Source organism: Leucoraja erinacea, chromosome 2 (genome assembly GCF_028641065.1).
Source record: "Leucoraja erinacea ecotype New England chromosome 2, Leri_hhj_1, whole genome shotgun sequence".
Taxonomy (NCBI): Eukaryota; Metazoa; Chordata; class Chondrichthyes; order Rajiformes; family Rajidae; genus Leucoraja; species Leucoraja erinaceus.
The window spans coordinates 40617035-40636876 of NC_073378.1; the positions used below are offsets into that span (position 1 = coordinate 40617035).

The window sequence follows — 19842 nt, forward strand, 5'->3', positions numbered from 1 at the left end:
GTGAATACTTGGTCAATAAGCTTATTCATTCATAAACATATTCATTCATTCGTTCAATATTAGCTATAAGGAGTGGTTGGGCAAACTTGTATTGTTTTCTCTGGATTGTCAGAGGCTGAAGGGAGACCTGATGCAGTTTATAAAATTATGAGAGGCATAGATAGAGTAGGCTTTGAACACGCTGCTCAGGGAGCAGATACAGGTGCACAACCTTTTATCCGAAAGCCTTGGGACCAGACACTTGTCGGATTTCGGACATTTTCGGATTTCAGAATGGAAGGTTTTTAGCGTAGATTAGGTAGGTAGCGCGGGCGGCTTGAAAAGTCTGGAGCAGCTGCCTCCTCCCCGGAGACCGGGAGAATCATTGCATAAATGTTAGTCAGTTAGTTTGGAGGGATTTTATGTGGTGGTGGTGGTGTAGGGGTGAAGGGGGAAACTTTAATTCTTAGTCCCCTACCTACCTGGTCGGCGACTCCCAACCTCGCGGAGCTGGGGGCTCCGTCCGGCCGTGGTTGTAGCTCCGACCCCGGCAACTCTACCCCTGGCTGCGAGGCGCTCCAAATCCAGCGCGGCCCGCGGCCGGACGTCCCAGCTCCGAGAATGTCAGGAGTCGGCGGCGTCGCAGCGCTGGGATACCAGCGGGGAGCGGGCAATGCCTTACCGGGTCGCCGTGCGGCAAGCTCCGGAGCGCTGTGGCCGCCTTCTTCCAACATTCGCGGAGCGTCGCTGGATTTGGAGCCGCGGAGCTGGGGGCTCCGTCCGGCCGCGGGCGGCGCCGGTTGGAGCTTCGACCCCGGCAACTCTACCCCTGGCTGCGCGGCTCCCAAATCCAGCGACGCTCCGCGATGTTGTGTGTCGGCGGCCACAGCGCTCCGGAGCTTGCCGCACGGCGACCCGGTAAGGCATTGCCCGCTCCCCGCTGGTATCCCAGCGCTGCGACGCCGCCGACTCCCGACATTCGCGGAGCTGGGGCGTCCGGCCGCGGGCCACGCTGGATTTGGAGCGCCTCGCAGCCAGGGGTAGAGTTGCCGGGGTCAGAGCTACAACCGGCGCCGCCCGCGGCCCCACCGGCCACAGCGCTGCGGAGCTTACTGCACAGCGACCCGGTAAGGCATTGACCGCTCCCCACCTCTCCGACCAGGTAGGGGACTAAGAATTAAAGTTTACCCCTTCACCCCCCTTCACATAAAAGCCCTCCAAACTAACTGACTAACATTTAAGCAATGATTTACAGACGTTTAAGCGTCTCCCGGTCTCCAGGGAGGAGGCAGCCGCTACAGTAGTACAGACCTGGGTTGACCGTGGGTCGTTTCGGGTCAAGTTTGGCGCCAAACGCGAGCTTTGGTGCGCAGACGACATCTGGAAAAAATGGCCGGTTTTCGGAGCTTTTCGGTTTCTGGAACTCCGGATAAAAGGTTGTGCACCTGTAGTGGCATTTAAGAGGCTTTTTGCTAGGCAAATGGATATACATGCATCATATACAGGACGTAGGGATTAGTTTAATTTAGTATTTGTCATAGACATAGTGCGTGAAATGGCTTGTTCTTTCAATGTACTGTTCGATGCTCTTTTTAATGTATTCCACTTACTTGATCAGGGGAATTGTCTGAAGCAGAACAACAAATCATATAATCTGAGCCAGACCACCAAATCGGATTATCAGGTCATTATTATTTGTGGGGCTTTCCCATAGGTACTAGTTTCCCTTACATTACAACAGATATCATGTTCTTTAATTGATAATATTAAATCATATACAGTACACAGAACACTTACCTTGCCAGGAGTTACTGCGTGGTCTGCCATTTTCACAGACATCTGGGATATGTTTTTCATCTGGAATCCGTTCACTCCAAGAATGGGAGAGTCCATTTGATCTGAAATATTAAAAAATAAGTGCAAGGTAATTCTTCAATTTATGTTTCAAAGAAATGCCAGAGTCTGGCATTTCAAAGTTGTTATATCTGGATACCAAAACAGAGATGTTGCTCTATCTGTTTTAGTACTTTACAGCCACTAAACTTTAAATGAGAAAACTTGCATACTTTAGCTGAAGCAGTAGCCTTTGGAGTGAGAAACCTTGTGTGCTTACCTTGGTGCATGCAGTTCACTAAACCGTAGCTTATTTACAAGCAAGGGAAGTGGCCTTGTTTGGGCATGTGCAAATTCGTGCAGCACTATGCACATTCACAATTTCCCCTTGTGTGCTCTGCATTATTGTTTGCAAGTGCTAATTTTGCCTTTAATATAAATGGTCATGTTGGTCAACATTCATGACATTAATGGCCTATACCAGGAAGGAGCAGATGCACAGCGCCACTCCTGAGGGAACTGTACATGTCATTACAGGGTCTTATACCATTCATTAAATTCCTTTGAAGGACTCTCAGCAATGTCAACCTCCCAATTTTACATATTTATTTCTTAGGAATGAAAACAGCTCATCTAAATCCAGATTTCAAGATAGGAGAAGAGGAGATATTCTGTGAGTCCAGATACAAAGTTTGTCATGGAGCATAAATCAACAATGGCTGGAATCTAAAGAATCAATTGGATCTGTAAGTGGTGACTCAAGACAATCAAATGCATAAAACTCTCTGAAAAATCTTGCACGTGTTTAGTGGATACGAGAGGATGTGATGAAAGTTTTAGCAAATTAAAAATTGTCATGTTGGACTACATTCATGCTCTCCATTCATTTTCTCCGGAGATGCTGTCTGACCCATTGAGCTTTGTGTGTCTGACATAATTTGGTGAAAAGTTTAATAAGGTTCCAGATGGCCTCAATACAACAGAGGCAGCCACTGCCATGTACTTACTGTCCCTTAGCTTGTGTTTCCTCTTCAGTATTTGTATATTTTCTCTATCCTTTCTAAATTCTCAGAATGCTATCTCTTTTTCTTTTTGCCAGCCAGTAGATTCAACTGCAGTTTGTGCTCAGTGGTGAACTGTTACATTGCATTGCCAGAAAATAGACACTGAAGGTGATCCTGCAATAAGCCCCTGGACTCAGTAATTCAGACTCCAAAATTCTGTATAAATCAAATGATTTTGGAATTGCCTGCATCTGAGGGAAGGGAAGCAATCCTTAGAAAGGAGGAAAGTGAGTGGCTGAACCACCTAAATCCCTATGCTGGTTTATCATAGCAGTAACCTTGTCCAAACATTATTTAACCATCATCATAATGTGTTAAAAAGATAGAAACTGGATGGCATAGGGCCCTTTCTTTTTGCATCTGCCCTCAAGGCGGGTGCAGGATTTTTGGTGCCTGCATTTAGTTAAAATTCAGAACTGGAGACAAAACTAGTTTTGCATTAGCACCCCAAACACACACAGGAGGAAATTGTGTTTGAATGGTATGAAGCTCAAGCTTTTAAAAAAAAGTGTGCTTTACTTTATTTGCTAAGTAATTAATTCAATCTGCCTGTTGCTTGTAAAAGAATAGGTTGAAAGAGAAATGCAGACCTTTTCTTAGAACTAGATGCTGAATAGTTTGAGCTGACTCCAGGAGGTATGTCACTATAGAAAGAGTCAGCTTCTCCGGGCTTTTTGACATAGTCTCCTTGTGGCATTTGCCTACAAACAGTGAGAAGGCAGGAAAGATGAGCCATCAAACCCAGAACAAGTACATCTAGAACTACCATCCGTCACAACATACCATCAAATAATTGTGCTCAGAATTCAAATTTAGTTGATGTTATGCAGCATGGTATCACAAGCAACACATTTCAAAGCACACCATGTGGGAAATGAAGGCTGTAAAGATAAAGTTGTGAATGAATTAGTAGGGTAACAAGGATAGAAATAAAGCAGACAATTATATTTGTCCTTATGTCGAACCCAGAGCCAGTCAGCCCAATGATCACATGGAATGTCAGATTCCCAACCATTCCGGCCTCCTCTGGCATTCAGATGTGTCAGCTGACATTTGGGAGGTTCTGCTAGTTCTTGCCCATTCTGTTAAGTGGAATATACACAGCATTGGACACTGAATTTCAGAGCAGAGGGAAGATCAACACGTCGGCACTTGGCCCAAAGACGGATGGTTTCCGCAGATGATCACGAAGCAGAGCCAACAGACAAGTCACCACTCCAAGCTCTCTGCTCTTCCTGTCTGAAGAGGAAACTTGGCTGCTGTAGGGAAAGAGGAGGAGGAGGAAGGTGAAGGAAGAGGAACAGAAGAAGGAGGAGACAATATGGTGTAAAGTGAGTGTGTGATGGAAAGGCAAGTCCACCGTTTCATCCATGAATTACCTGTCAAGATGAAAGACATATACAGTAAAATAGAGCTCATGTTTAAAGGAAATAGATCCTCTATCGAGCTCTAGTTATAAATCACATACCTTCTTTCTTGATAATTTCTTTCAAACATGAAGCAAAGGAAGCAAATAACAAAGGAAAAACAAGTCAAGGTATGTTCATGACAAATAATGTTCATGATGAATAAGCATTATTATATGGTTACAATTATATTTGTCCTCATGTCGAACCAGCAGTGGCTGCCTCGCCAATAGTCTGTCTGTTCTTTCTTCATTTTGGTATTTTTAGTATGTGGTTTTAGTGTTCCTTGGTTTGTTTTATGTGGGGTGGGGGAAACTTTTTTCAATCTCTTACCTCGACGGAGATGCCGTTTTTTCCATATCGTATCTCCGTCCCCACTGCGGCCTAACATCGTGGACCTGGCGGCCTTTACTGGAGACCAATGGGCACTCCAAGCCGCGGGAGTCTGCGGGACTTTAACATCGCGGAGCTTGCGATCCCTTTGCCGGGGATCGAAGCTCCAACCACGGGGCCTGTGGACTTTAAGATTGTGATGTGTCTGGTAAGAAGAGGCCGACTCAGGAGCTCCACGAGGAGAGAGTTTCAACCACCCCGACGTGGGAGTTTCGATCACCCCAACAGGGGCTTTGACCACCCCGACTGCAGATGTTTTGACTGCCCTGACCGCGGGAGAACAAAGAGGAAGTAGATTGAACTTTATTACCTTCCATCACAGAGGAATTTAGAATCCACTGTGATGGATGTTTATGGTAACTTTCATGTGGTTGTGTGTCTTGTTCCTTTTCACTTAGTATGGCAACTCAAATTTCACTGTACCTTAATTGGTACATGTGACAATAAACTAACCTTGAAACCTTGAATTGCTAAGTTATCTAACCAGCATAAAGCCTGAGTTATTGAGCCAGATACATGAATTCCACCAGAACAGCTGAAGAACTTAAATTCAAGAATTAAACAAATGCAGAATGAAATGCTAGCATGAGAAACTATAACCACAACACTATTGAATCTTCATACAATATAATCCACTTCATGAATGGCCTTTAGGGAAAGAGACCATAACCTATGTGTGATGAGGGTGATCAGTCTGGTTGACCCTTAACTACATTCAAACAATTCTGGGGCCAGGGAGGCAGTGACAATAAAGGTCAACTTACCTGTGATGTCCACATCCTGCAAACAAATAAAACGTTCTCATTGTGGATAGACACAAAATGCTGAAGTAACTCAGTGGGACAGGCAGCATGTCTGGAGAGAAGGAATGGGCGACGTTTTGGGTCGAGGTCCTTCTTCAGTATTCTGTCTGTCCCAGAGTTACTCCAGCATTTTGTGCCTATCTTTGGTGTAAACCAGCAACTGCTGTTCCTTCCTACAACTTTTTTGTTTATCAATCTTGGAATATCCTATGTTACAGATGTTTGCCAGTGTTTTGCAGACGTAACATGTTACATACTGTATATCCTAAAGCAGTTGGTGAGAATAAATCCAAATATTCACACAACTCCAAGCAAGAAGTGTAGGAAAGAACAGCGGAAGCTGGTTTAAATCGAACATAGACACAAAATGCTGGAGTAACTCAGCGGGACAGGCAGTATCTCTGGAGAGAAGGAATGGGTGATTTTGGGTCGAGACCCTTCTTCTCTCCAGCATTTAGTGTCTACCTTCCAAGCAAGAAGTATTACGCTAATGAAAATCAGTTTAATCCGGAGTAGAGCAATTTTAATAATTCCGATCAGTGCAGTTGCAGGACGCAGCTGCTGACATTTTTCAGAGAAGCCAAAACATTTGCTGGGCCAATAACTTCTCCACCCATATAAAACCTCGAGAGCATGATAAATAACCAGTACTCGCCTGGATGGGTGCATGGGTAGCAACCCGCAAGAGACATCAAATCAGAATATTGGGGCAATCACTGGAAGTGGCTTGAGAGGAGTCTCCAGGGCCTGATCAAATATATCCGAGGACATTGCAGGAAACTAGAGAGGAAATTGCGGGAGCCCTGGTTGAAATTTACGAGTCGTCCTTAAATACAGGAGGGGTGCCGGAAGACTGGAGGGTGGCAAATGTTGTACCTCTTTTCAAGAAGGGCTGCAGGGAAAATGCTGTGAACTATGGGCCGGTGAGCTTAACATCTGTAGCTGGTAAGTTACTGGAGAGTATTCTGAGGGATAGGTTATACAGGCATTTGGATGGGCAAGGGGTGATTAGGGATAGTCAGCATGGTTTTGTATGTTGGAGGTGGTGTTTTACAAATCTGATTGATGTTTTTGAAGGCGTGACCAAAAAGGTTGAAGAGGGCAGAGCTGTAGATGTTGTGTACATGGACTTCAGAAAGGCGTTCGACAAGGTTCCACACGGTAGGCTGCTATGGAAGGTTGGATCACATGGGATCCAAGGAGAGAAAGCTAAATGGATAGCAAATTGGCTCCATGGAAGGAAGCAGAGGGTAATGGTAGAAGGTTGCCTCTCAGACTGGATGCCTGTGACTAGTGGCGTGCCTCAGGGTTCGATGCTGTTTGACATCTACATCAATGGTTTGGATGGGAACATACAGGGCAAGATTAGCAAGTTTCTTGATGATACAAAAGGGGGTGGTTTTGCAGATAGTGAAGATGGTTGTGAACGATTGCAGCAGGATCTGGATTGATTGGCCAGGTGGGCAGAGGAATGGCTGATGGAATTTAATACAGAGAAGTGTGAGGTGTTGCATTTTGGGACGTCGAAAAAGGACAGAACCTACACAGTAAATGATAGGCCTCTGGGTATTGTTGAAGAGCAGAGGTATAAATCTTCATGAGCGGAATAGATCGGGAAGATGCACAGAGTCTTTTGCCCAGAGTAGGGGAATCGAGGACCAGGGGACATAGGTTCAAGGTGAAGGGGAAAAGATTTAATAAGAATCTGAGGTGTAACTTTTTCACACAAAGGGTGGTGGGTATATGGAATAAGCTGCCAGAGGAGGTAGTTGAGGCTGGGACTATCATATCATTTAAGGAACAGTTAGACATGGATAGGACAGGTTTGGAGGGATATGGACCAAGCGCAGGCAAGTGGGACTAGTGTAGCTGGACATCGTTGGGCGAGTTGGATCGAAGGGCCCGTTTCCACACTGTATCACTCTAAGACTCTACAATAACGTTGTTTTCAATTAACAGCCCTGCCATTGACCCAATCGTCAGCCCCTCACCACTGGTACACTAAAGGGCCTGTCTCAATTAGGCGAATTTTCAGGCGACTGCCGGCGACTGTCAAATTAAGGGCGGGGGGAGAAGGGGGGAGAAGGAGGGAGAAGGAGTGGAGACAACTTTTAAGAAGCCAGACAACTTTTAAGAAGCCAGAGATACACAGCTGTGAAGTTCGGCAGACATGTAACATTAATGGTCGGTTATCCTTGGTTCTGAAAACTACTGCTTACATTTATTTTTCCACAATGAGCCAAGGAAATTCACCGGTCAGCACCGTCTACAACCTACAAGAACCTAAGAGAACATTCGACCGCCTGGCAACTCACTAGGACCTCCTTGCGACCCACCTATGGCATGAGAAATCTCGCTACTCTCGATGGCGGCTTCATTCTTGTCGCCGTTAATTTTTCAACAATGTTGAAAAATTCTCGGTGACCATAATGAGGCTGCGACTAGTTCCCTCACGACGATGAAGGTGACTCCCTGGCAATCACCCGCGAACATGTGGCGATTGCATACTCTCCTGCAGTCGCCTAAAAAGTCACCTAAGTGGGACAGGCCCATAAGGTTGCCTTTGGTACGGTATACAGTATGGTCCAGATGTCAATATGATGTATTTGCTAGTGTTGGGAGCCTAAATTGGGGGAGGTAGCAAATCAGGTTCTGTGGGCAAATGATACTGAAACAAGCGGCATTTATAGAGTCCCGAAAATGTATTAAAATGTAGCAATTACCTTAAACATTATCCTAAAATTGTCGGAAATGAGCCGAGTTAAGTTTATATACTCACTTGTAAAACCATGCTGCAACTGCCAAGACAAGAGCTGCCATCAGGATGGTCCCTGCAATGGTACCTATAATAATATTGGTTTGTGCTGATCCTGTAAGAGTGGGAGAGGGATACACCCAATTAATCTCCTGAGAAAAGAATAAATAACAATTTAAGCTTTTTTTTTTACATGTTTCACGTCATTCACTCCAGTCCTTAATACACTATGAATAAATTGAATTTTTCGTTATCTTCTACCAGAGTTCTAATGTTAGATCAGTGAGATCTCCCTTGGAAATTCCTGGGATTAATGCACTTTATGTATTAGTTTCACGAAACCTTTTTTCCCCATCCTTAATTACCTGCGTGTAATTACTGATACATTTTCATTACAAGAAGCAAAATGTGACCGTCGATTTAAAGTTGAATATGTTGAATAATAAAGTCATTTCATGATATTAAAGACAAGAATTAGTAATATTTTTACAGTAACCAACGGATCATTCCTAACTGTCACTGTATGTCGGTGTATGTCTTTGTCACTTGCGGGTGGAGCACCAAGGCAAATTCCTTGTATGTGAATACTTGGCCAATAAACTTATTCATTCATTCATTCACTATTCATTTAATCAATCATTCATTTTGCAAAATTTCAATTCAGGTCAGATCAAAATTTGCTTAGTTTCTGTAATATTAGGCTTCTGTGAAATCAATTAGCATTATTTATGATTTTATCACATTTTGGTAGACATCTAGTTTAAAGTGGACAATATTGATGTATGAAATGGGAAAATCTATGTGGCAAAATACTTCCATTAATTAATTTCTTAGCAAATGATAATACACAAACTTGTACTTTAAAAAAAATACAAAAGGGTTGCCAGTTTTAAGTTCTCAAAGTTCACACAAATTAAATGAGCCAGATTCAACAGATATAAAATTATTTTAATCGTCATAAACTAGCAAATTAAAAAAAAACATCCAATATCTTTTGAGGGCAATAGATGTGATAAATGAATTTAGTAATATTAATCTTCAGTACTATTCAGATTGTGGCAGCTGGTGGAATTATATATAAACCAAAAGAAATAAGAAACACACTAATCATCTTTGGAATGAATGAATTATGTTAATAAAATTATAAATGTTGGTTTCAAATTTAGTCAAAATAATTATATAATTCATAAACCATTCAATTCAAATCAAACTTGCAAAATAAAGATTATTCATTAAAACATGACAGTGTAGCGGCACCAAACGTGGTGAATAAACAGTTGCTTTATTCAGACATTACATGGTTGGTGTACATGCAAGTTTGTTCCTCTAGCATACTGTCATTGCTGCTGCAGCTGAGTGAGGGTGTTGTCTCGAGCTCAGCCACCTGTCGACTCCTGATCTCAAGGTGAGATCTGCTTATGTAGCAGGACACTCCCCTTAACCCATGACATCATGTGACAGCCTTTGTAACCACTGACGAGGGTTCGACCACAAGTGGTCTGACTATCAGCTGACGCCATAACAGAGTTAATATTTAAAAAAAAACAAAAAAAAAAACAGCCTTTAGCAATATCGATGCGTACAATTTATGCCTACGAAAAGTCACAAAATGCTGGAAAAAACTCCGCGGGACAGCCAGCATATCTGGAAGAAGTAATGGGTGACGTTTCGAATCAAGACCCTTCTTCAAACGTCTTCTTCCATTCCTTCCCTCCAGAGATGCCACCTGTCCCCCTGAGATACTCCAGCTTTTTGTGTCTCTCTTCAGTGTAAACAAACATCTGCAGTTCCTTCCAACATGTTATACCTAAGCAAGTTACACAGAGTTAACACAGATCTTATGAAATTTCAAAGCAGGATAAAATAATGTTTAATGTTAACTAAACCAGATGCAACAGTACTCATTAAATTGCAAATTTCAATATCTCTGCTGAATTTTATAATTGGTTGTGGCAGGGCAGTGGATGGTATCAGTTGTTACATGGACATGCTCTTGATAAATCACCATGATATTTGTGTCAATTAATGCATTCAGAAAGTATTCCGATCCCTTCACTTTTTCCACATTTTGTTACATTACAGCCTTATTCTAAAATGGATTAAATTCATTTTTTTTAAATCATCAATCTACACACAATACCGCATAATAAAATAGCAAAGCAGGTTAGAAATTCTTGCAAAGTAATTAAAAATAAATAACTGAAATATCACATTTACATAAGTATTCAGACCCTCTACTCAGAACCATGTTGAGGCACCTTTGGCGATTACAACTTCAAGTTTTCTTGGGTATGATGCTACAAGCTTGGCACACCTGTATTTGGGTAATTTCTCCCATTCTTCTCTGCAGATCCTCTCAAGCTCTGTCAGGTTGGATGGGGAGTGTCGATGCACAGCTATTTTCAGGTTCGTACAGAGATATTCGATCGAGTTCAAGTACGGGCTCTTGCTGGGCCACTCAAGGACATTCATGGACTTGTCACAAAGCCACTCCTGCGTGGTCTTGGCTGTGTGCTTAGGATCGTTGTCCTGTTGGAAGGTGAACCTCTGCCCCAGTCTGAGGTCCTGAATGCTCTGGAGCAGGTATTCTTCAAGGATCTCTCTGTACTTTGCTCCATTCATCTTTCCCTCGATCCTGACTAGTTTCCCAGTTCCTGCCGCTGAAAATATCCCCATAGCATGATGCTGCCACCACCATGCTTCACCGTAGGTATGGTATATGCCAGGTAATGAGCGGTGCCTAGTTTCCTCCAGATGTGACACTTGGCATTCAGGCCAAAGAGTTCAATCTTGGTATCATCAGACCAGAAAATCTTGTTTAGGTGCCTTTTGGCAAACTCCAATCAGGCTGTCATGTGCCTTTTACTGAGGAGTGGCTTCTGTCTGGCCAATCTACCACCTGATTGGTGGAGTGCTGCAGATATAGTTGTCCTTCTGGAAGTTTCTCCCATCTCCCCAAAGGAACTCTGGAGCTCTGTCAGAGTGACCGTCGGGTTCTTGGTCACCTCCCTGACCAAGGCCCTTCTCCCATAATTGCTCAGTTTGGCCGGGCGGCCAGCTCTATGACGAGTCCTGGTGGTTTCAAAGTTCTTCCATTTAAGAATGACAGAGGCCACTGTGCTCTTCGGGACCTGCAATGCTCCAGAAATTGTTTTATACCTTTCCCCCGATCTGTGTCTCGACACAATCCTGTCTCGGAGGTCAACGGACAATTGCTTCGTCTTCATAGCTTGGATTTTGCTCTGACTGTCAACTGTCAACTGTGGGACCTTATATAGACAGGTGTGTACCTTTCCAAATCATGTACAATCAATTTAATTTACCACGTGGACTCCAATGAAGTTGTAGAAACATCTCAAGGACAATCAATGGAAACAGGATGCACCGAAGCTCAATTTTGAGTGTCATAGCAAAGGGTCTGAATACTTATGCAAATGTGATATCTCAGTTATTTATTTTTAATTACTTTGCAAACATTTCTAAACACCTGTTTTTGCTTTTATATTATGAGGTATTGTGTGCAGATTGATGATAAAAAATCAATCCCATATCCCTTGATTACATTAGCCCTAAGAGCTAAATCTAACTCTCTCTTGAAACGATCCAGTGAATTGGCCTCCACTGCCTTTTGTGGCAGAGAATTCCACAGATTCACAACTCTCCAGGTAAAGACGTTTTTCCTCATCTCAGTCCTAAATGACCTACCTTTTATACTTAAACTGTGACCCCTGGTTCTGGACTCCCCCCAACATCGGGAACATTTTTCCTACATCTAGCCTGTCCAATCCTTTATGAATTTCACATGTTTCTATAAGATGCCCTCTCATCCTTTTAAATTACAGTGAAGCCCAGTCGACCCATTCTTTCATCATATGACAGTCTCGCCATCCCGGGAATTAACGTGGTGAACCAACGCTGCACTTCCTCAATAGCATAATGTCCTTCCTCAAATTAGGGGACCAAGATTGCACACAATACTCCAGGTGCGATCTCACCAGGGCCCTGTACAACTGCACGAGGACCTTCTTGCTCCTAAACTCAAATTCTCTCGCAATGAAGGCCAACATGCCATCAGCTTTCTTCAATCTCTGCTGTGCCTGTATGCTTACTTTCAGTGAGTGATGTACAAGCACACCCAGGTCTCGTTGCACCTCCCCTTTTCCTAATCTGACACCATTCAGGTAATAATCTGCCTTCCTGTTCTTGCCACCAAAGTGGATAACCTCACATTTATCCACATTATACTGCATCTGCCATGCGTCTGCCCAGTCACCCAACCTATCCAGGTCACACTGCAGCCTCATAGCATCCTCATCGCTGCTCACACTGCCACCCAGCTTTGTGTCATCTGCAAACATGGAGAAGTCAAATTTAATTTCCTTGTCTAAATCGTTAATATATATTGTAAATAACTGGGGTCTCAGCACCGAGCCTTGCAGCACCCCACTAGTCACTACCTGCCATTCTGAAAAAGACCCATTACTTCCTACTCTTTGCTATCCATGTCAACACCCTACCCCCAATACCACATGCTCTAATTTTGCACACTAATCTCTTGTGTGGGACCTTATCGAAGGCTTTTTGAATGTCCAGATACACCTCATTCACTGGCTCTTCCTTATCCATTCTACTTGTGACATCCTTAAAAAATTCCCGAAGATTAGTCAAGCATGAATTCCCCTTCATAAATCCATGCTGACTTTGACCTATCCTGTCACTGCTTTCCAAATGCGCTGCTATAACATCTTTAACAATCTTCCCCACTACCGATGTAAAGGCTTAGTCTATTATTCCTTGTGTTCTCTCTCCCTCCTTTCTTAAAAAGTGGGGTTACATTGACTCCGTTCCAGTCCACAGGAACTGATCCAGAGTCGAGAGAACTTTGGAAAATGATCACCAGTGCATCCACAATTTCTAGGGCCATCTTCTTGCGTTCTCTGAGATGCAGACCATCAGGCCCTGGGGATGTATCTGTCTCCAGTCCCAACAGTTTACCATACACCATTTCCTGACTAACATGGATTTCCTTCAGTTCCTCCCTCCCACTAGATCCTCGGTCCCTGAGTATTTCAGGGAGATTGTTTGCATCTTCCTTTGTTAAGACAGAACCAAAGTACTCGTTTAACTGTTCTGCCATTTCCTTGTTTCCCATTATAAATAACCTGTCTCTGATTATAAGGGACCTACATTTGTCTTCACTAATCTTTTCCTTTTTATATATCTAAAGAAGCTTTTAGTCTGTTTTTATATTCTCCGCAAGCTTTCCCTCATGCTCTCCCTCCCTCCTCCCCCCCTTAATTAATCCCTTTGTTGAGTTCTAAATTCCTCCCAGTCCTCCAGTTTGCTGCTGCCTCTGGCCAATTTCTATGCATTTTCCTTGGATTTAACACTTGATTTCCCTCATTAGCCACGGTTGAGCTGCCTTCCCCGTTTTATATTTTCACCAGACAGGGATGAACAATTATTGGAGTTCATCCATGCGGTCTTTAAATCTTTGGAGATCGGAAAAATTAGAGATCTGAGCAATCAGATCAAATAATTCTTACATCCAGTACATTGGTGAGAAATAAATGCTGCAAGCCTTGGGGTGACTAATTAGTGCCATAGTTGCTGATATGAACCTCAAGTACAGAAAGAGAACGAAAAGAAATGAGGCAAATAACACTGGAAATGGTGTCTTTTAATTTAGAATTTTACATTAAAAAAAATTCCAACAAATAAAAATAATATTCACAAATAGCTGGAGTAACTCATCGGGACAGGCAGCATCTCTGGAGAGAAGGGATGGGTGATGTTCGGGTCAAGCCCCTTCTTCAGAAGGAGGGTCTCGACCCGAAACATCACACATTCCTACGCTCCAAAGTGCTGCCTGAGCTACTCCAGCTTTTTGTGACTATCTTCAGTTTAAACCAGCATCTGCAGATCCTTCCTACACTAAAAATATTATTCCATACTTGTTATAGTTGCTTTTCAGTGCCACGGAGGGTGTTTGACTGTATTCACCACTTACAATATCATTAAAGAGCACTTAGTGTGTAATGGGCAAAATTTAATATTTCATGGCATTTTCGTTCAGAGTTAATGCACATATATTGAAAACATATAACATTTCAAAGTGGAATCAGCCATTGAGAAGCCAGTATGAGAATATAAACCTTTGGGCATCATTTTTTACTCTGAATCTATATCTACCTGAATTTGCTACAACATTTGTGCTGAAACAAAAGCTCACTATTACTTTAGCAATACTGCAAATTACGCCCTAACGTGCCTCAACATTCAAGTAAAATTCATTGTATTATCTGGGGAGCGGTCGGAATTAGAGTTCCTAAACCTCCACACTAAATGCATGTACAGTAATTACATTTTACAATACCAATTAGATATGTCTGTTTGTAAGCTTTTCTACAAAGAGAAGTGGCCGCCATGTACAAAATATTCTCAAGCAAAATGCGAGAGATTGTTTTATTAAAGTGTCCTTTCTCATCCTGGATTATAACTGTTGATATTTTTTAAATGAGCTGTTTAATGAGTCATCTTCCTCCAGCAAAATGTAAATGCATTTCGATAGTTTCTGCTCTTCCAATTAGCAAAGTTATTATGTTAATAAAATAATTTCTTATCTGGCTAAACCAGCTAAGACCAGTTATTTTACTTACATCACTACAGCGGACAAAGCAGAATTAACTGCTATTTTATTGCCTCTTCCACAACTATGTCTGGCCTTCTCTTGACAAAACCCATCTCCCATTACCTTGACTATCTTTCTTTCCACATGTCTTTTGTTACAATTTGGTTGCTAGTTCTCAGAAGAAACAAACAACATTTTTATTATGTCAATTCCACTTCTAATTAATGATTTAGGTAAGGAACCTTACTGCATTGACGCACTCTTTTCAATTATTATGGCCAAAAATCAAGTTCTATCCTTGCTCTGGACTCAAACAAATTGTTTTGTCTTGATGACTTCCTTGCAACATATCAACTCCAAAATGAGTCATGTTAAACCATGTTCAGCTCCATCTCTTTACCACGCCAATGGATAGTAAGATTAAACGAGAACTTACCAGTTTGAAGTTTGATCTGTATTTTATGAGGAGTTACGATGAGGGATTACGTGAAGAAGCCCGCCATGACGCATGCGTGTCATTCTTCAAAGCTGCGGTGTGAAATCACAGATAACTGTAATGACTAAACATAGTAAGATTAGAGAAGAGATACCAGTTAAGTATATGATCAAGGGTGGGAGCGGAGGGCACGTAATCCCTCATCGTAACTCCTCATAAAATACAGATCAAACTTCAAACTGGTAAGTTCTCGTTTAATCTTACTATTTTACTTCGGAGTCACGTGAGTGACTACGTGAAGATTTTAAAGCTCTGTGATCTCATGCCGTGGAAACGAGTCCATGCATCACGTCTGCCTTGATGACTGTAGGAGGAATTGTGTTAACATAATTTGGACATGAATTCGACATAAAATCATAAAATTTATTAACACAAAATTATAACCCCTTTTTATGGGTTTAAATTAATTTACAGAACTTAAAATTGTTTCTGCAAACGTTCCAGGTTTCATTACTGGTTTGTTGTAAAATAATTGGAATGTTTTTCCCCCCAGACCATCCTGCTGCCTTGAGGATTTGGTCCATTGGTACATCCAACTGTATCGCTGCTGATGTAGCTGCAGCCCTGGTGGAATGAGATTTTAAAATATTAGTATCCACCCCAGCCTGTGTTAGCACCTGTTTCAGCCATCTTGAGATGGTCTGGACCGTCACTCTTTTGTGTGGTTGCTTGTGGCTGACCAAAAAGTGCCTTCTCATTGCCTCTTATGATTTTCATTTTCTCCATGTATAATGACAGATGTCTTACTATACACAGACGGTCATCTGTTGGGTATGACCTAAATTGTATATTGAGGCCTGCTGATCCCTGTCTGTTCTGCTTTACTAACTCATAGATATGAAACGTAATATTTTCTGTTGAGGAAGTCATGTTGTCCAGTCTTAGTTTATGCAGTGACTGTACCCTCTGTGCCGTGACCAATGCCATTAGCATGACTGTTTTTAATGTCAGTCTGTGTAGGGACAGAGCTGTTGCTGGAGACCAATTCCTGAGCATCTTCAGGACAATACTTACATCCCATATTTGGGAGTACCTGGTTCTTGGGGGATTAGTATTAAAAATTCCCCTCATAAGTTTTGTTACCAGTGGGTGAGTCCCAACAGAGTAACGCTCTGTCCCCTGCCATAGGTAAGTCGATAGGGCACTTCTGGCGCAGTTGATGGCACTGTAACTGAGCCCCTCATCATAGTGGAGGCCTGCCAGATATTCCAGAACAGACGGGATGTTCATGTCTCTGTAGGTGATGTTGTTTTTATGGCAGTACATCTCCCACTTCCTGATATAGACCAGATACTGTTTTTTGGTTGACTGTCTTTGGGCCGCCGAGATCATGTTCACTGTTCGGTCCGTCAGTCCCAGTTGTAGTAGAGGTGTTTTTAAACTCTACAAATTAATAAGTTCAAATGTTTATGGCATGGGTGGCTATCCCTTGTTACGGGATGTAGCAATAAATCTGGTCTATGTGGGATGGTGATACATGGTTCTAATACCATGTTTAATACCACTGGGAACCATGGTTGAGTAGGCCAATCGGGTACTACCAAAATACCAGACGCAGAGTCTTGTTGTATTTTCCTTAATACCCGACTGATGAGGCAGAAAGGAGGTAATGCGTAAATAAACAATTTCCCCCCAATGCAGCGAAAATGCATCTGTCGCCGCTGCCCCAGGGTCTGGTTCCCATGAAACATAATTTGCTAATTGGTGGTTAAGTCTGGATGCGAATAGATCGATATCTGGTGTTCCATATTTTGCTGTAATATCAGCAAATACTTTTTTTTTTTTTTTTTTTTTAATTCAACATCCATTCGGTGATTTCATTATATTTGCGTGACCTGGTGTCTGCCATTAAATTTAGTCTTCCTGGTAGGTAAGTGGCTGATATCCAAATATCTCTCTGGATACACCATTGCCAAATTGTATTAGCCAGATTGTCACATGACGTCGATTTGTTTTCACCCATGTGGTTAATGTATGCTACCACGGTGGTATTGTCTATCTGTAGTCTAACATGGTGGTGATATGACCCAGTACAATATGACTTTAGGCCATGGAATGCACCCAACATTTCCAGGTAGTTTATGCCCAGTGTGAGTAATGATGATGCCTCCTGAGCAGTCCATCTACCTCCACAGCTGGTGATGGTATTGGTGGCTCCCCACCCAAGTGCACTGGCATCAGTTTGTAGTACCATGGAAGGGTTACTTACAATGATTGGATTGGAACAAAGCCAGATGTTATCTATCCACCATTTTAGTTCCATTTTAGCTTTGATTGGTAAACATAGAAACATAGAACATAGAAACATAGAAATTAGGTGCAGGAGTAGGCCATTCGGCCCTTCGAGCCTGCACCGCCATTCAATATGATCATGGCTGATCATCCAACTCAGTATCCCGTACCTGCCTTCTCTCCATACCCCCTGATCCCCTTAGCCACAAGGGCCACATCTAACTCCCTCTTAAATATAGCCAATGAACTGGCCTCAACTACCCTCTGTGGCAGAGAGTTCCAGAGATTCACCACTCTCTGTGTGAAAAAAGTTCTTCTCATCTCGGTTTTAAAGGATTTCCCCCTTATCCTTAAGCTGTGACCCCTTGTCCTGGACTTCCCTAACATCGGGAACAATCTTCCTGCATCTAGCCTGTCCAACCCCTTAAGAATTTTGTAAGTTTCTAAAAGATCACCTCTCAATCTCCTAAATTCTAAATGGTAGTTTCATAGATCTGTCAAAGTGACCTGCATTAATTTAGAGTGCTTGTATTTTTGCTCTCTGTAAGTTTTGGTAATGTAGAGGTCCAAATTGTGTGGCTGGAAAGGCAGCCACCATTTTGCCAATTACTTTTGCTACCAATCTGATGGATGGTTTGTTGATGTCAATGAGGTTATTGCAAGCCTATATTAAATCTCTAGCCTTTCCCTTAGGCAGAGTCACCGACATGTGAACTGAGTCAATGGTGAACCCCAAATAGTCCATAGTAGTGGAAGGCGTTAGTTTAGATTTAACTGGATGGATAATAAATCCCAGTTTTTCAAATAACTGTTTTGTGGCTGTTACAGTTTGTTTGGCCAATTCCAAAGTTTTACCCACAATGAGTATGTCATCTAAATATGCCATGACCATGTGTTTACGTTTCTGTAGAAACGCTAGGGCTGGTTTCAAAATTTTTGTGAACAGCCTGGGGCTGATGATAACTCATTTGGCAGTGCTTTATACTGCCAGAGTTGTCCCATCCAGTTGAATTTTAAGTAACATCTGTGGTCACCTCGTATAGGCACTGAATAGTAAGCATCTTTTAAATCTTTGCTGGCCATGAAGTAACCTTTGGAAATTAATTGTTTAGCAGTAACAAAGGCTTCCATTTTGAAGTGAATATATTGTACAAATGTATTCAATTTGGGCAGATCTATGATGATACAACAACCACCATCTTTTTTGTTTTTGGTAAATATATTGCACACGAATTCTAATGGTTCATGTTGAGTTTTCTCAATTACACCTTTTACGTAAAGCCGCTCCAGTTCAGCTTGCGCTTTTGATTTTTCTTTATCAGAAAGCACGAACATTCGGTTCGGTATATGTTGAACTGGAGGGCTGTACTTGTGTATAAACTCTATTGTATATCCCTGGATACTGCTTAAGATGTAAGTATCGGTTGTTAACATGCTCCATGCATTCAGAAAAGAGTGTAATCTCCCCCCAATCTCCATGCTCCCTGTATTTTGTAGGGAACCAGACCCACCTACCTCCATAGTTACCAGTGGTAGGTTTACTTCTTTTTGTAGGTTCTTCGTTGCTGTTGTTGCGCTGGTGTCTGAATTTTCAGTTTGGTTGGCGTTGGAGGTCTCCGCATCTTCCAAGAAGGCCGGCCTGGGCCATGGCCTAAAAAAGACTCATGTTTTGAGCTTTCACCAGTTCTGCTCGTGAGTGCGTAGGGGTGCTGTCTTTGGCTGTAGTGGGTTTTTGTTGGAGTCCCTTTTATTAGTCCAGTAGGTTCTCTCGTTCCTGCACCCCTTGCACACTTGTCTTTCCTTCTGCGGGCCCCTCTTCCAGGTCAGCAAAGAACTGACCCGCAGCGCTCCCCTCTGATGAGGTAGAAGCACTGTGCAGCCCTTCAAGAGGTACTGCTGTGGGTTTATCATAGGGCCCACAGTGACCCGACTCCATCTCCCGGAGTCTGTCACGTTGGAGCAAATGCTCCACACACCGCTCCATCCGGCTCCAGGCTCCAGCGCTCTCGGTCGCTGGCCGCCCGCGGTTGTTCAAAGTCGGACTCCTCTGAGTCCACGACCTTGTTTGTTTTTGTGTCTAGCCTTACCGCCCGGCCGCGTGGATCTGGCCGGTGCGGAGGCGACATCGGGCACAGCTGATCCCACTATCGGTGATCCGAGTGCCGCTGGCTGCTGCTGGCTGCCCGCTGCTCTGCGGTCCTCCCTCACCAGCTTTGTCGCAGACCTTGTCTTCTTTGTTTCTCCACCTGT

At 42.9% G+C, this 19842-nt stretch overlaps 1 protein-coding gene across 10 annotated transcripts in view; it reads right to left on the minus strand.

The window, feature by feature from the left end:
• Positions 1-19842, minus strand: part of adam22 (ADAM metallopeptidase domain 22) — a 252306-nt gene that overhangs the window by 30617 nt on the left and 201847 nt on the right. For 5 of the 10 annotated variants that reach the window (XM_055655385.1, XM_055655358.1, XM_055655349.1 and 2 more), the window contains 4 exons: positions 8258-8348; positions 4345-4362; positions 3467-3577; positions 1777-1877 (listed from right to left, as the gene is read on the minus strand). In XM_055655385.1, coding sequence (XP_055511360.1) covers positions 1777-1877; positions 3467-3577; positions 4345-4362; positions 8258-8348 — 321 coding nt within the window. The remainder of the gene's footprint in view (positions 1-1776; positions 1878-3466; positions 3578-4344; positions 4363-8257; positions 8349-19842) is intronic. The other 5 variants (XM_055655417.1, XM_055655409.1, XM_055655394.1 and 2 more) reach the window with 2 other exon arrangements.